This window comes from Acomys minous (assembly GCF_964271855.1).
Source record: "Acomys minous genome assembly, chromosome: 3".
In the NCBI taxonomy this organism is placed as follows: domain Eukaryota; kingdom Metazoa; phylum Chordata; class Mammalia; order Rodentia; family Muridae; genus Acomys; species Acomys minous.
The window spans coordinates 26,852,637-26,870,920 of NC_140485.1; the positions used below are offsets into that span (position 1 = coordinate 26,852,637).

The 18,284-nt window shown below is 40.7% G+C and overlaps 1 protein-coding gene across 2 annotated transcripts in view; it reads right to left on the bottom strand.

Annotated features, from left to right (window-relative positions):
• GOLM2 (golgi membrane protein 2) overlaps positions 1-18,284 on the bottom strand; it is a 71,098-nt gene that overhangs the window by 11,471 nt on the left and 41,343 nt on the right. For both annotated transcript variants that reach the window (XM_084776341.1, XM_084776340.1), the window contains exons 7-8: positions 17,639-17,737; positions 14,201-14,371 (exon numbers count right to left, since the gene is read on the bottom strand). In XM_084776341.1, coding sequence (XP_084632467.1) covers positions 14,201-14,371; positions 17,639-17,737 — 270 coding nt within the window. The remainder of the gene's footprint in view (positions 1-14,200; positions 14,372-17,638; positions 17,738-18,284) is intronic.

Below are 18,284 nucleotides of genomic sequence, written 5' to 3' on the forward strand. Positions count from 1 at the left end.
TTCTTTAATTTATTTATTTATTTATTATGTATACAGTATTCTGCCTGCATGTGTATCTGCACACCAGAAGAGGGCACCAGATCTTATTATAGATGGTTGTGAGCCACCATGTGGTTGCTGGGAATTGAACTCAGGACCTTTGGAAGAACATACAGTGTTCTTAATCTCTGAGCCATCTCTCGAGCCCAGAATTTTTTTTCTAATTATTTACAATTTTTTAAATATAAGTACTGGTGGAAAGTGACACTTTAGGAGAGGATAAATCATTTTATTACTATATATAAGACACACTTGAAATCTATAGTCATTTACTGTTATGGAATATCAATCATGAATGATTTGAAAAAAATTTAAAGCAATCAGTGAATTCCTTGCAGACTAACACCATCTGAAGGCTACTTCAAACTCCTTTATAATACGGACTCTCACCCAGCCACGAGCTTCTAAGGAGGGATGGCAGACAGTACAGATCCAGATATACTAAGGTCTAATTTACAGACACAGTAATAGCTATTGTGAGAGCTGGAAATAAAGCTTAGTGGTAGGTCACTTGTCTAGAATATGAAGGTTATGTACTTAATTCCTAGAACCATAACAAAGCAATAAAAACTCCACAAACTACTTGAACAGTAAATTCAACCAGAATGAAAATTAATATTAAAAGGCAGGAGAAATGACTCAGCTGGTAAAGGTGCTTGCTGCAAAGGTCTGACAGCTTGAGCTCAGTCTCTCTCGGAACCTCAAGGTGAAAAGAGAAGACGAGCTCCCACCAGCTACTCTCCATCTCTGCACTCTTTTTTTTTTTTTTTTTCATCTCTGCACTCTTAGCATGACCTGTGTGGGTAAGCATGCACTTGTGTGGACGGATGGGGACGGACGGACGGACACACACACACACACACACACACACACACACACTGTTCAATATCCAAATAGGAATGAGGCTAACTCACTAATGCCGTGAGTAAAGGCACCTGCAGGCAAGCCTGAGGACTTGAATTTCAGCCCTAAAGGCACATGGTTGGAGAGAATCCCAAGTTGCATTTTGACAACTTTGTACACACTGAGGCAGGTGTGTGGACACAAAACTAAATAAATGTAAAAATACTAGTAATTGCTGAGCGGTGGTGGCACATGCCTTTAATTACAGCGCTTAGGAGACAGAGGCAGGTGGGTCTTTGTGAGTCTGAGACCAGCCTCCTCTACATAGTGAGTTCCAGTACAGCCTGGACTGCACAGAAAAAAAAAAACAAAAAAACAAAAAAACAACTGTCTCAAAAAACCAAAGCAAAAGGGGATGAGTTCACCCCCTAAAATAAAAATAAAATAAAATAAATCATGTGGATCCACAATTCCATGTTACCTAGTTATGGCCACAAGTCATAAAGCTCTCCGCAAATGATTTTTTGAAAACATTTGTGAACATACAGATATAGCCCTTTAAAGATCAAATCGCCAAATTTAATAAAACTCTGACATTCCTATAAAGTGTAGTCTCAAAATAAATAAGTAGGTTTAACTCTCAATTTCAATCCCAAATATTCTTTCACCAATTTGGAATGTAGTTAGAAGGAAAAAAATTAACAAAATCATAGCTGGGCACGGTAGTATTCACATTTTTAGCACCAGCACTCCAGAGGCAGAGGCGGGCAGATCTCTGCGAGTTTGAGGTCAGTCTAGTTTACCAAGCAAGCGCAGGACAGCCAAGGCTACACAGAAAAAAAAACCCTGTCTTAAAAAGCAAAACAACAACTAAACAATTAAAATCATAAGAGAAATTTTTTCTAATGCACCTAGATGAAGAACAAAATCAGAATAAAGTAACAAACTGTTGTTTTCATTTATTTTATAAATATGTGGTGTGCGCGCGATGCGTGTGATGTGTGCATAGAGCTGCCCAACATGACTGCTGGGACCCAAACTCAATCCCTTGCAAAAGTAGTAGGTGCTTCAACACCTTGTTAAAAAAAGACAAAAGAGTCTTTTGAATCTGGAGTTCTTCATTTGAGTTAGGCTGGTCCACTATTGAGTCCCTACACCCTACTGATTAACTAACACACACACAGGAAGGAAGGAAGGAAGGAAGGAAGGAAGGAAGGAAGGAAGGAAGGAAGGAAGGAAGGAGAGGAAGAAAAAAAAAATAACAAAGACAACACAAACAAGACATCTATAAGGCTGTGAGGACTAATCTTTATTGTCAACTTAACTGCATTCAGTGTCCTGATGGGAGTGTCTCTGGATGCATCTCAGAGTATTTCTAGAAAAGGTGTAACTGAAGAGGAAGGCCCCACCCTATAGGCTGAAGGGAAAGCACGCTAGTACTGCATTTGTCCCTCTCCTCCTCCTGACTGTGGTCACACACCTGCCACACACCTTCCCTACCATATTGGGCTCTGTCACTTTGAACTTGCAAGATGTCTTGGTCACAGCAATGAAAGTAACTAATATAAAATCCAAAAAGTACAAGGTAAAACTATGCTTTAAAACTAACTTTAAGCTGAGTGTGTGGCACACTCCTGTAATCCCAGCACTCGGAGGCATGCGGATTGCTGAGAATTTGAGGCCAGGACAACCAAGGCTACACAGAGAGAGCCTGCCTCAAAAAAACCAAACCAACCAACCAAATAAATAAAACTTTAGTCATGACTCAATGCTTATCCTCTCGAAAACAAAGCTGAATGAAGGTAAGAATGCTTTTATTATCTGAGTGTATAAATAGAAATGGCAGTAAGTCATAGATCTGTAAACCCCAAGACAGCATTTTTAAAAAAATTACTCTTTAAATAAAAGGGAACTTAATCACAAAAGCCAACTTTATGCTCCATAAAAAACATTACATTTAACACTTTTAACGTGACCAGAAATGTTGGTGAGAGTAATTTCAGTTAAGAATCATGAAAATAATTCTATAAAATCATTTTCACAACTGGCAAGAAGTATCTTTACAAATTCTTGTAAAAAAGAATTTATTAAATGCATGAGCAAATAGTAGCACAAATCTAGCAAATGTGAACTACCAAGCACTCACAAGAGAGAGGCAGGTGGGTCTCTAGTCAATGTGTAGCAATGGCTGAGAACATACCAAGGGCTAAGAGAGATGTCACAGTTGATAAAGGGTTTGCTGTGTAGGAGTGAGAACCAGGGTTCAGGTTCCTAGCATGCACCTGACAGACAGTGAGGTACACAGGAAGCAGAGAGGCATGCTGGCCCGTTAAACCACATGTGATTGATTTAGCCTCAGCAAATGTAGTAGACAGTGATATAGGCAGACACCTTTTGCTAGTTCAGGTCTGCACATGCATGCACATACATGTGCCAGTACAGTCATGCATACACGTGCAAACGTGTATATACACAAACACATGCAAAAACAAAGCACAATGGAAAAACATTCCAGTTTCAAATAAGTAGGAAAAGGGTAAACATAAAGTATCAACTGAACCTAAAAAACAACTGTTTCATCAGAATCATAGACTATCAAGAGCCAAGAAAGTACGAATGGAGTCTTGGACATAGGTTAAAGATTATGATTAATATTTATAGAGTGTAAGAAGTAGATTTCATTAAGTCAAGCAGTAGTAAATATTCTCAATTCAATACGTGGATTTTTAAAAAACTCTTGTCTAGAACTTAATAACTGGGGCTCAGGACACAGAGGCCTCTGTAAGGTCTTAATCTCAGCCCACACCACCTCAAAGAAAAAGAAAAGAATAACTAAGAAAAAATTTAAGGAAAAACCCCAGCTTTTTTAAACTTTAAGGATCAAATTCATACAAAACAGTTTTTAAATTCACAAATTCCAGATCACTAACTAGCTGACAGGTGAGATGGCTCAGGGAGAAAGCAGTTTTGTTCCACAGCTTGGCAACCTGCATTCCATCCCCACAGCACAGGAAAAGGTGGACGGAGAAGCAACTCCACAAAGCTCTTCTATGGACTCCAAGCACACTGTCCTTCAAAGTGTGTACACAAACATATGTCTTCATACGTAGAACATATAATTTAAAAAAAACTGATGAATATAAAATTCTGGAGCTGGGCGTGGTGGTGCACACCTTTAATCCCAGCACACAGGAGGCAGAGGCAGGCAGACTGCTGTGAGTTTGAGGCCAGCCTGGTCTACAAAGTGAGTCCAGGACAGCCAAGATAACATAGAGAAACCCCATCTCGAACCCTCCCCGGCCCCCCCAAAAATCTGGAGATGTGAAATTATTCCTACTGGCTAGCTTTCACATTGCTGGAAGGTGCTATTTATGCATGCTACTGGAGGAGAAAAGTAATCATCAGTCTTATCCAGCTGTGAACTCTGTAAACTACCAAAAGGAATGGTCTGGCAACACAGCCCTGCTGGAGCAACAGTGTCATCAACATCGTGGGGTGTTTCTGATTAGCTGTAAGGCCTGCTCCACAAAATGAAACCCATACTTGGCACTATTATTGGGGCCTCGGAACCAAGAACTTGTGTCTACAGAGGTCATAGGCCCTATAGGAAAACCTACACCTATTACTCTCCTAAATAGACACAGTATTGAACCAACTCCCAGTGGTTTATATTATATCCATAGATAAACCCATCTCTCAGCCCCCATTGGTGAAGCTTCAAACTGTAGTAGCTTGAGATAAACACAGATAGGGCATAGAGAACAAGAGGCTGCAGAATGCATAACCCTCAATAGGAATTCTACATCAGAACTCCCCCTCCCAAAGCTCAGGGATCTTTGTGGGAGGCGGGGAGGAAAGAGTGTAAGAACAGAGGAGGTGGGTAAGTACAAGGAAGCAGTGTCTTGTGAACTCCATAGGGCGGCTGTTGACAGCATGCACAATCCCACCATGGAGAGTAGAGGGAGGCATCGAGTCCCACCCCTAGCTGAGGAAATACTGGCACCTGATAACTGCTGCGAAAGGGAGAAGTCAGTTTTCCTTTCCTTCCTTTCTTTTTTGTTTGTTTTTGTTTTTTGAGACAGTGTTTCTCTCTGTAGTCCTGGCTGTCCTGGAACTCAGATTTGGAGACCAGGCTGGCCTGCTTCCTCCCTAGTGCTGGGATCAAAGGCATGTACCACTACGGCTTGGGAAATCAGCCCCCTTGTAAATACGCATGCTCTCTCGCGCGCGCACACAGTCAACAGGGAAGACAAAATTGGGTGCTAGGGAATGAGATCAATCTGAAAAGAGTTGGGGCTGGGGCGAATATGATCAAAACACATTGTACTACATTCTCAAAAATATTGAAATTCTTTTTTTAAAGATTTATTTATTTATTATATATACAGTGCACATTACATCACATTATAGATGGTTATGAACCACCACGTGGTTGCTGGGAACTGAACTCAGGACCTCAGGAAAAGCAGTTGGTGCCCTTAACCACTGAGCCATCTCTCCAGCCCCTCTCTCATTCTCCACTGCAAAATAGGGTTTTTCCATTACACAGAGCCCTGGCTGTCCTTGACTCTCTTTGTAGGTCAGGCTAGCCTGGAACTCAGAGATCCACCTGCCTTTGCCTCTTGAGTGCTGGGATTAAAGGCCTGCGCCACCATGCCCAGCTTGAAATTCTTAATTAATTAATATGAATAGGGTCTTACTGTATAGCCTTGGCTGGCCTAGAACTCACTTTGAAAACTATGCTGACCTCGAAATCACAGGGATCTGCCTGTCCCTGCCTCCTAAGTGCTTGGATTAAAGCAATTTGCCACCACCCTTGGCCAAAAAGAAAAAAAAGAAAAAAGAAAAAAAGAAATGTTTTAAGTGAGTTCATTTAATGTGTGAGTAATAGACCACAAGCACGTCCCATTCCTGGTTGTTCTTTGCCAATTTGACACAGTTGGAGTTATCTAGGAAAAGGAACCTCAACTGAGAAAATGCCTTCATCAGATTGTTTGAAAGCTTAAAAAAATTTTTTTTTAATTAATGATTTACTTGGAAGGTTCCAAGCCCACCCTGAGTAGTGTCACTCTTTAGGAGCAAAATGGTCCTGGGGAGTATGAGCAAGCAGGCTGAGCAAGCCAGAGGGACCAAGCCAGTAAGCAGCAGCCCTCCATGGCCTCTGCTCTAGCTCTTGCCTTGAATTCCTGTTCTGACTTCCCTCATGAAGGACTGTGAGCTGTTAGGTGAAACAGGCCCTTCCCTACTCTAGATGGTAATCATGTTTCATAGGGTAACAGACTAAGAGGGGTGAAATAAATAAACATAGGTATAGAGAAGCACTGAATCTTATAAACTTAGAAGGGGAGAAAAAAGGAAAATTATCCAAATATGGTGACATAAAGCTGTAATACAACGTGGCAATGACCTAGGAGGAGGTAGGGTAGGAGAGTCAGCAGTTGGAGGGCATTCCAGCTAGTTCAGGAGCTCCAATCCAGCTTGAGAAAGAGACTTTGTCTCAAAACAAAACAAACAAAAACCATTCTAGGCCAATGAGAAGATGCTCATCAGGTAAAGGAGCTTACCATCCCACCTGACAACAGAATCCTTGGCACCTACAAGGTACAAGAAGAGAACTGGCTTTGCTACGTCATCCTCTGACCCGCATATACAAACTGTGGCACACACATGCACACAGGTACACACGCTAAATAAATAAATATAAAAATATTTTCAAGGCTGGGTGTGGTGGCATGCGCCTTTAATCCCAGGACTTGGGAGGCAGAGGAGGGTGGATTTCTGTTGAGTTCGAGGTCAGCCTGGTCTACACAGTGAGCTCCAGGATAGCCAGGGCTACACACAGAGAAATCTTGTCTCAAAAGACCAAAAAACAAAAAAGATGATATTATTATTATTTCAAATGTTGCATATGGTGGCTCATCCTTGTAATTTCAATACTCATGAGGCTTGGGGCCTGATCTGTATTTTAGGTCAATTAGAGCTACACAGCAAGACCGTCTCCAACAACAAGGGGCTGAGATGGCTCAGTGTTTAAGAGCACTTGATACTCTTGCAGAGGACCTGGGTTCTGTTTCCAGCATCTACATCAGGCAACTCACAAATGCTTGTAAGTCCAGTTTTGGGGAATCTAAAATACTCCTATGGTGTCCATGGGCAGTTACATTTATATGGTACATATACATTCATTCAGGCACATAAAATAAACAAATGTTTAAAAAAAATAAAACCAGAAGACCAAAACAAACAAAACACCAACAAAATAACCTCCCAGACAAGCAACAACAAAATGAAGAAGCAAACTTCTCCAAACAAAAAGAGAAAAGAATCTCTATGAAAAAAAGAGAAAGATTGTTGTAAGAGTGAAAATTGATATGCTTGAATACACACAACTAAAAGCCTTTTGCATCAAATCTGGCAAAGCAGCAAGACACAGAATCAGTACTGACTCAATGTGCTAGCAATGAAGAATCTGAAAATGATCTGATTCACATAACATAAGCAAATTAAAATAGGGATAAATTAAACCAAGGTAGCACAAAATGGCACTTGATGGATGATGATAATCAGAACAGTCTGATCCTGACATTAAGGACAGACATATATATCGTGGAACATAATTCATAATTCAGAATCAAACCTATGCACTGGGGGCCAGTCGGGTTTTTGTAAGAATGCGAGTCTCCTCCCTTCCCTCCTGTGGTGCTAGGACTTGAAATGATAGGAATAGTAAAAAAGCAGCATATAAAAATCGAGAAAAATGTTGGGTGGTGCTAAAGGTGAGCGCCTCCAATCCCAGCGCTCAGAAGGCAGAAGCAGGCACTGCATAATGAGCTACAGCAGGACAGTCAGGACTACACAGAGAAAGCCTGTCTGTAAGATATATACTACTACTACAACAACAACAACAACAACAACAACAACAACAACAACAACACCAGAAGCAAATCCAGTTTAAAGTGGGCAAAGGACTTGAATGGACATTTCTCCAAAGAGGATATACAAATAAAACAGTAAAAGGAGCTCAGTCTTTAGGGAAACAAATCAAAATCAAAAGAACCGAAGCCTAGGAAGTCAGGGCAAGGCCTGCTTGCGCCTGATCCCCAGCACTGAAAAGCAAACAAAGAGGATGAGATACCCCATCACATCCAGCAGGTTGGCAGCACAAAGAGAAAAAAGGGGCGGGGGCGGGGGTGGTGAAAAAGTAAATGCTGCTGGCAAGGGGGAGAAACTGTAACTTTTTTCTTTTTCTTTTCTTTATTTTTTAAGACAGTCACAATGTAGTCCAGGTGGCCTCAAGCTCACCATGGAAGCTGAGAATACAAATATGTCTGTTTTTAATGTGGTGCTGGCAATCAAAGACAGGATGGGGAGTCTTGCATGCTAGGCTAGCATTCTACCAGCTGAGCCATATCCTCTGCCCTGGAACTCTTCCAGATTTCAGGGAGGAATGTACTAATAAAACGGTGCAGCTGTTATGGAAAGCAGCCTGGCAGGTCCTCAAAAAGCTAAACATAGAATTATTATGTGACTCAGCAATTCCACATCTAGGTACATATCCAAAAACCTGAAAGCAGGTGTCTAGCAAGAAATCTACACATGAATCTTCACGGCAGCACTCCTTTTAATAGTCCAAAAGTAGAAACAAGTGTCCATCAATAGATGAATAAACAAAATGTATCCATAAAATAATTATTATCTAACTTATAAAGGAAAAAAAAAACCCCAGTGATACATGCTACACGCCTTTAATCCCAGCCCTCAGGAGGCAAGAGCAGGTGGATCGCTGTGAGTTTGAGGCCAGCCTGGTCTACAAAGTGAGTCCAGGATAGCCAAGGCTACACAGAGAGACCCTGTCTTGAAAAAAAACTAAACAACCAAAAACAAACAACCAAAAACAGAAGAGAGAGAAAGAGGGGGGTGGGGGGGAGAGCTAAGAAGCAAGGCACTAAAGGGCAGCGTCTCCTTTGCTATGACCTTGAACCTCAGATCTCCCTGCCTCTAGCAGTCAGGCGCGGGCTCATCAAAGTATACCACCACATTTGGTTTAAGGCCACATAGTCTATGAGTCTACGAATATCCACAGTAACAGACTGGTGGTTGCTAGGGGCTCGTAGGAGAACAGGGAATGATGCTTTAATGGGCACAGGGTTCTTCTGGCTACTCTTCCAGAGGATGAAGGCTCAATTCCCAGCACCCACATAGTAGCTTACAGCTGTCTGTGACTCTAGTCCTCAGGAGGCAGGGTCCTCTCCTGGTCACTGTGGGGACCTGCACACACAGTTGCAAATGCTTCACTCCCAAAATGCACATAAATTAAAAAAAAATAACAAACATAAAGACAATACATAGATAAAGACTTCTACCAGGAAAAGCACCAGAGTAGGATAAACACTTAAAAAGTCATTTATTAAAAGCTAATATCTGGGGCTGGAAAGATGGCTCAGTGGTTAAGAGCACTGCCTGCTCTTCCAAAGGACCCAGGTCCAATTCCCAGCACCCACATGGCAGCTCACAACTGTCTGTAACTCCAAGATCTGACACCCTCACACTAACACACATAAATTAAACTTAAATAAAATATTTTTTTAAAAAAGCTACTATCTGAATTATTCTAAAAAATTCTATAAGTATGTAGAAACAATGTATAAAAACTTCAGGGTAAGCCAGGCATGGTAGCACACACCTTTAATCCCAGCACTCAGGAGGCAGAGGCAGGTGGATCTCTGTGAGTTTGAGGGCAGCCTGGTCTACAAAGTGAGAGTCTAGGACAGCCAAGGCTACACAGAGAAACCCGGTCTTGAAAAACCTTAAAAAAAAAAAAAACCAAAAAAAAAAAAACAAATTTCATACCAAGAAATCATTGAAATAAAGTTCCTCATATAAAGCAACATAGGCAGCCAGGCTGCTAAGCAGGCTACAGAGGAGGGTCACTTGAGCCCAGTGACCTAAACTCCTTCCTGTTCAGGTCAGCCTGGGCAATGTAGTGAGATCATGTCTCAAAATTTATAAAAAATATTAAAAACAACAAAAAAAAAAAAAACAAAAACAAAAAAACAGGCCATCAGAAAATATGGCTGGAGACTAAACCCAAGGCCTTGTAGAAAAGTCTGCTACTACTGAGCTACACCTCCGAGACCACTAAAACGCCCTGAAGGACTGTTTAATTCTAAATACCCTTTAAGAGACAGATCACAGGGGAACATATGACCTTAACTATCTGCTCTAAAAGGGGGTTGGAGATATGGCTCAGCGGTTAAGAACAGTGACTGCTCTTCCAGAGGTCCTGAGTTCAAGTCCCAGCAACCACATGGTGGCTCACAACCATCTATAATGTGATCTGATGCCCTCTTCTGGCCTTCAGGTGCATCTACAGACAGAGCACTGTGTACATAATAATAAATAAATAAACCTTTAATAAAACAAACAAACAGACAAACAAAACAAAAAAACTGCTCTAGTGATAATAAAAGCTGCAAAGCTAGTCAAGTGCTTGACTAAGTAATTTCATTCTTTGAAATCCACTTGATTTCAAAGTAGGAGCAATAAATAATCTGGGAGCTGGGCGTGGTGGCGCACGCCTTTAATCCCAGCACTCGGTAGGCAGAGGTAGGCGGATCGCTGTGAGTTCGAGGCCAGCCTGGTCTACAAAATGAGTCCAGGAGAGCTAAGGCTACACAGAGAGATCCTGTCTCGAAAAACAAAAAACAAAAAACAAATAAACAAACAAAAAATCTGGGAAAAACATAGTCAATCATGACAACTAATATAAGAAAATATGAAATAATATAAGTAGTAAAAGGCATAATCAAGTATATATTACATATGTATATATTTATATAAAATGTGTATGTGGACTGGGCAGATAGCTCAGTGGGTAAATGTATGCTCAAGTGTGAGGAACTGAGCTCAAAACCTGAGATCCCTGTGAAAGGCAGACACATAGGCCAAGCAACAGTATTCCTATAGGTAGATGAGGGACAGAGAGAGAACAGTCCCATAAGTTCAAGAGCCAGCTAGCCTGGCGAATCAGTGAAAACAACAAACCAGCACCTGTCCCAAACAAGGTGAAAGGTAAAAGGCAGAGTGGAAAGTGAAGAACAACACCCGAAGTTGTCCTCTCAAGTACTGTGGCACATGGGCCCACATTCACACACACAAAGAAAATGTATGTATTTGTGTGTGTGCATGCACATGTGTATCTTAGTGACCTGGATTCAATCCCAGCACCCACATGGTGGCTCACAACTGCCGATAACTACTGTCTTATGTATCTGACATACTCTTCTGGTCTCCACAGGCACCAGGTACATAAGTGGTATACAGACACACATGCAGGCAAAACATCGTATCATATATATATAAAATAAAAAATAAAATTGAAAGGTATATAGAAAGCTGGTGTAGTGGTACATGCCTGTAATGCCAATGCTCAGGAAGCTGAGATGGGAGAAGACTACACGTTCTAGGTCATCCTAGGTTCTGTAGCAAGACCCTGTTCCCACTACCCCATAAAAGGCATATAACAAATAACGTTAACTAAAGTGAATTTAAAATACAGTGGTTTAGAGAACTTGCTACTCTTGCAGAGAACGAGGTTCAGCTCCCAGCACCCAGTGACTTTTAATTGCCTGGAACCCCAGTTCTAGGAGGCCCAACCCTATCTCCTGGCCTCCAAGAGCACTGTGTGTAAATGGTACATATACATACATATAGGCAAAATACCTACTTTTTCTTTTTTTCCTGTTTTTGTTTTTTGAGACAAGGTTTTCCTGTTGTAGCCTTAGCTGTCCTGGATTCCCTTTGTAGACCAGACTGGCCTCAAACCCAGAGATTCCCCTGCCTCTGCCTCCCCGAGTGCTGGGATTACAGGCGTGAGTCACTGTGCCTGGCCATACATACACTTTTTTCTTAAAAATAAATAAATAAATAAATAAATAAATAAATAAATAAGTGCATGCTGTGATTTCAGTTCTTTATATACATTAATGATATATAAAAAATAATTTAAGCTCAGTAAGGATTTCCAAAATAAATTATAGAGAGTTATTTCCCAGAATTACAGACATTCTTTACCTACTGCTTGACCTACATATATGTAAATACAAATCAATACTAACAAATAATACTGTAGAATCAATATTGTAAGAGAATCTAGGTGACAAACTAAAAGCTTTATTATTATTATTATTATTATTATTATTATTATTATTGTTATCCTTTTTAAACATTTATTGTGTGGCATGTATGTGTGCAAACATGTGCATGGGTGATGTAGCTCATGCATGTGGAGGTCAGAGGACAGTTTGCAAAAGTCAGTTATCTTTTTTTTTTTCACTGTGCTGGTCCTGGGGATCAAACTCCAATCATCATGCTTGTCAGCAAGCACTTTTATTCACTGAGCCATCTTATCAGATGTGTATTAATATTTTTTTCTGTTTGAGAGAATTGCATGTCTCACAAGCTCAACATGCACCAAGGGATGACCTTGAACTCATATTCCTGCTTCTACCTCCTTAAAGGCTGAGGTAACAGGTGTGCACTGTCACCCCTGGTTTATGTGGGCTGGAAATAAAATCCAGAGCTTCACACATGATAGGCAAACACTCTGTCAGCTGAGATGCACTTCAGGATCTGCTCCCCGCTCCCTTGCTACCCCCCTTTTCACTATGCAGGCCAGGCTGGCCTTGAACTCATTAACTTTGGTTGGCTTAAAATTTGTGATCCTCAGGCTACACAGAGAAAACCTGTCTCAAAAAACAAACAAAAAAATTGTGATCCTTTGTCTCACCCTTTGAAGTGCCTAGGAGTATAGGTGTTAGCCACCAGGACCAATTCATTTAACCCTCTTGTTTAACGCTGCCCTCTGTCCTTGCTGCTTCAGTCTGTGATGGTTACTACTGTCAACTTGGTAAGATCTAGACTTACTGCAGAGACAAGCCTCTGGCACGTCTGTGGAGGATCATCCAGATGAGACAAAGCTGCAAGATCCACTCTAACTGTGTGTGGTGTCACCCATGGGCTGGGACCCAGATGGAATAAGGAGGAGAACATGAGCTGGGCAGCATCTCTGTGTCTTGTCTGAGGAGAAGGATGCACTGTGCCCAGCTGCCTCAAGCTCCTGTGGACACGCCTTCCCCACCCTGATGGGCTATAGTAAACTTTGGGCCAAAATAAACACACCGTTCCTTAAACTGCTTCCTTCAGGTGCTTCACAGCAGTCAAGAAGTAGCTAACATAAGGGCCAATTCCACAGTGGGACTTCAAGAAAATATTTTTTTCCTACATATTTAAGATATTAGCTACATTCTTACAAATAAAATATTTATGTAGCATTTTAATCATGATACACAAATAGGCTTTAAAATACCATGGAAGGGAAGCCAATTAATATCTAAACTATATGTTTATATATACACACATATAAGTAACTGTTAGAAAACAAGAGGAATATTTGAATGAATTAAATATGTTGTCCAGTTCTCAACTTGTAAGAAACCTATGTGCACACAATGCTATGGTTTGGGGACAGCTGCTGCCACAACTGGAGCTGTTGAACACTCTGTCCACTCAGAACTGAAGGGAAGAAGAAGCCATGAAAAGAAAGCAAATGTGCAGCAGTTTAAGGAGCTGATGTAACGAACAGCTCCTACAGTAAACTCTCTCCGCTACAGTGGGTTTCCTTATAGGTACCAAGAATGTGCTAACTGGAGTTACACAGATTCACAGAAATGTTAACTTACCAAAATCAGTTCCTCTGAAGTAACTAAGCAACAGATTTCATTCCATAGTGCTATGAGTGTGTTCACACCTACACGAGGCAGAGACAACTGGAAGGGATAGACTACAGCAGCCTCATCAGGTGCCTGTTCTCCCTGAATATTCCACTTTTTAAAACTATTTTCTGCACTCCTAATCAGAGTTTCCAGTCATTAGACTCACAGACTGTATCTTTTCTCATTTCTCTAAAAAAATTTCAGTGCACAAGAATAAGCATTTTTTTTGTTTTTGTTTTTGTTTTGTTTTGTTTTGAGACAGAGTTTCTCCGTATTAGCCTTGGCTGTCCTGGAGAATAAGCATTTTTTAAAAAATTAACTCACTTTAAGTTTATTAACAGTGACCATGATAAGCCTTTTATGGTTTCTTTAGACTAATTTCTATCCATTTAAAACCTATTTTTCTTTTAAATTTTAACAAAATCATACTTTCTCTTTACGAATTTGTTAAGAGCATAACAATGAAACTACAATCCAGTCTTGCAAAGACAGACATGATATTTAATGAACTCCTGTTAGCATAGTATTCATCAGGAGATTCTTACTTTGCTTCAGCTTGTGGAAATCATTGACTCGGTCCCTCGTGGCCTGCTTTAGTGTGTCTGTTTGAATTCTGGGCTCCCGCTCCAGGTTTGAAACTGGAATTAAGTGCTGAAGAGGATTTGAAGGGTTCTGTTTTGAAGTGCCAGGATTTTCATTCTGATTTAGATGCGAACCTGTGGTATAAAACATCAAATTAAAACAACGTGATTCCTTTCTCTTTTTTTTTTCTTCCCTGAGACAGGGTTTCTCTGTGTAATCCTGGCTGTTCTGAAACTTACTCTATAGACCAAGCTGTCCTTGAACTCAGAGATCCACCTGCCTCTGCCTCCCGAGTTCTGGGATTAAAGTTTGAGTCACCACCTACCAGCTAAGAACACACATATACACACATACACACACACACACCCCTACCTAGGACTGAATCCAGAGCTAAGCAAGCACTTCACTACTGAGCTAAATCCCAAACCCAAGAATGTAACTCTTATTTTTTTTATTAAGTTATTTATTTACTTTACATCCTGATTGAGGAATGTAATTCTTTTTTTAAAATTAATTAATTTTTTAAATGTGTATGAGTATACTGTTTACATGCACACCAGAGGAGGGCATCAGATCCCAGTATAGATGGCTGTGAGCCATCATGTGGTTGCTGGGAATTGAACTCAGGACCTCTGGAAGAACAGTCAGTGCTCCTTTGAGCCATCTCTCCAGCCCCGAGGAAGGTAATTCTTAATTAAACGATTTCATATGATCTGTTTTAGAAAAGCAAAAAGCCATGGCCATCTGACAATGGGAGGTCACAGAGCTGGTTGGTTAAAAAGAAGCTGTACTCTATTTTATCAAATGCCACTTGCTCTGTAGCTAAGTATCTCTACCACTGACTACAAACTGTTCTCTTCTCATTCTTTCTCATCAATGTCTTGGTTCTTATTTTATTTTTATCCAGCATTGAGAATAGAAACTGTGGTTTCATACAAGCTAGGGAATTGCTGTCTTACTGAGTTGCATTCCCAGCCCACTAGACTCTTAATGGCTAATAGTTTTAAAATCAGGAAGTTCTTCAGACAGCAATCTCTACTTCTTTTGTATGTGTGCACACGTGTGCATGCTTGTACAAGTGTGTGTGGAAGCCACAGGTCACCTGTAGGTGTTACTCCTCAGGAGTGTCTACTTTGTTTTTGACACAATGGCTTTTACTGTCTTTCGTGGCTTTCTGATTAGACTAGGGTGGCTAACCAGTAAGCTTCAGGGAGAGAACTGTCTACCTCCTGGTGCTGGGTAGGATTGCAAGTACAGGTTGTCAAGCCCAGCATGTCTGAGGGTCACACTTAGCCTGAATGCTTGTGTGGCAAGCATGTCACAGATGAGCTAACTCGCTAGCCCTAGCTTCTTTATTCTTTTCTATCATCTCCCCAAAGTGGCTCCTTTCAATCACACTATTTCCATGTTAGAAGAATATTATTGGTGTTCAGTGGAAAACAAACACATTCCTAAGTAAAGGGTGTAGAAAGTATACTAATATACAGAAAGCTTCTATGAGATACTATACACTTTGAAGACGGTGAATTTATTTCAGCCTGGCAGAAATAAAGGGAACATAGCTTAAACTGATAAAACAAATAATTCTTATGATCTTAAGTAAAAGACTAAAATTTTATTAAATGAAAAGTTTATTTGGATCTCTTTGTTAATTTGAAACAGGTTCATGTTAGCCCAGGCTGTCCTCAAACTAGCTCTGTAGTGGATCACGGTGGTGGAATAGGAATGGTCCCACAGCTCCTTTATGTGAATGCTAGTCACCAGGGAGTGCAACTGTTTGAAAGGAATAAAAGATTAGAAGGATTAGGAGGTGTGGCTTTGTTGAAGGAACTGTGTCATGGGGTTAAGCTCTGAGGTTTCAAAAGCCCACATCAGGCCCAGGGCCTCTCCCTGCTGCCTGTGGGTCAGAATGTAAGACCCCAGGCCCCTGACTTCCTGCATGCTCGCATGATTCCTCCCATAATGCTTACAGACCAAGCCTCTAAAATTTTAAACAAGGCCCCAATAAAATGCCTTTTTTTTAAAAAAATAATTTTAAAATAACCCTTGCCTTGGTCATGGTGTCTCTTCACAGCAACCGAACAGTGACTAACAATGATGATCTTGAATTTCTGGTCCTCTTGCCTCTACTTCCCAAGTGCTGAGATTACAGGCATGCACCACCTCTATGAATGGCCCCTACAGGCTCATAGATTTGAATGCTTGGTCATTTGGGAGTGGAACTACATGACAGGGATTAGCAGGTGTGGCCTTGTTGTTGGAAGAACTGTATCACTGTGGAGTGGCCTTAGTTAGAGGTTTCAGAAGCATAAGCAAGACCCAGTTACTCTCTAGCACCATGTCTGCCTGCATGCCACCATGTTCCCGCCATGATCATAATGGAATAAGCCTCTGGAACTGTAAGCCAGCCCCAATTAAATGCTCTCTTTTATAAGAGCTGCTGTGCTCACAGTGCCTTTTCACAGCAATAGAACACTAAGACAACCACACTACTCAACATTTCTTGTTTGATTGTTGAGACAGAGTCTCAGTACACAAAGCTCAAGCTGGCCTTGCATTTGAGATAATCCTCTACTCTAGTCTCTTGAGTTCTAGAATTACAGGTATAAGCCATTATGCTTATTTTATTTATTTATTTATTTATTTATTTTGAGACAGGGCTTCTCTGTGTAGTCTTGGCGGTCCTGGACTCCCTTTGTAGACCAGGCTGGCCTCGAACTCACAGCGATCCACCTGCCTCTGCGCCACCACGCCCGGCTTATGCTTATTTTAAAAACAACTTTTCATTTTAATTTTTTAACACATTTATTTATTTATTGGCATGTGTGCATGAGCGCGGAAGCTTGTGAACACATGTGTACGCATGTGCATACAAATGCTAGCATGCATGTGTACAGATCAGAGAACCTAAGACTTTGGGAGTTGATTCTTTCCTTCTACCATGTGAGTCCAGGGACCAGACTCAGGTTGCCAAGCTTGGGGCCAAGTGAACCACCTAGCCAGCTTTTGTGTATTTTTTATAAGGTGTCTCACTTGGCCCAGGGTGGTCTTGGGCCACCAGGGTGTGATTGTTAACTTCTGATCATCCTAGCTCTATCTCTGGTATATTGATTGGTATTACATGTATATACCAACATGGACAGTTTTATGTGGTGGTGAAGACAGAACCCAGGGCTTTGTACGTAGGCAAGCACTCTACCAACTGAACCACATTCCTAGATGTAAAAGTACAGTTTTCAATGACTATTTCTAAATCATGAGATTTTGCCAACCATTTAAAAATATTAATCTCAAGAACAAATGCTACTTCACCATGCTGCTAAAGGGCATGTCCTCCTTATTCTATAGTAAGCTCAACAGTAAGTTGGTTCTCAAACAGAATGCTAAGTGAGACATTATACCTGGAGCCATGTTTGGTAAGAGAAGCTGTCCAATTGGAAGATGGGAGATTGTCTGATGACTTTCATGTGGAGAATCTAACACAGGAGGCTTCTTTAAAGCTAAAAACAAAAAACAAACAAACAAAAAATCTTCCGTTATTCACATTAAAAATACTGTGATTTATAAAAGCCAAACACCATGAATCAATTACACAGCAGTACTCCTGCCTATGCTTCTAACTTTGCAATCCTTATCCTTGGCATAGTAACAAACTTTTGTATGATTATTAACTGTCACACTGAACTATCTATTCTGTCTTGCTGATTACCATATTCTAGCAGTTTCTGGCATATAACAGTCCCTAAGCAAATATTTTATGAATAAATAAGTTAATCTCTTCAAATATGATGGTGTACAACCATAAGATCTCTTTATATAAATAATTACAAGATTAAATAATTAAAAATTAGCACTTGCTGTTTAGGTAAACCATTAGGAGCAACCCTCAGTTGCTCAAAATTTTTTTTTTATTACATTTGTATTTACTTATTTTGTATAGATGAGTGTGTTGGGAACAGGGGAGTCAGGATATCACAAAGTGAGTCATGAGGATTGAACTCAGAACATCATGCTTGTTGGCTGGTGCCTTTACCCACTGAGCCATCC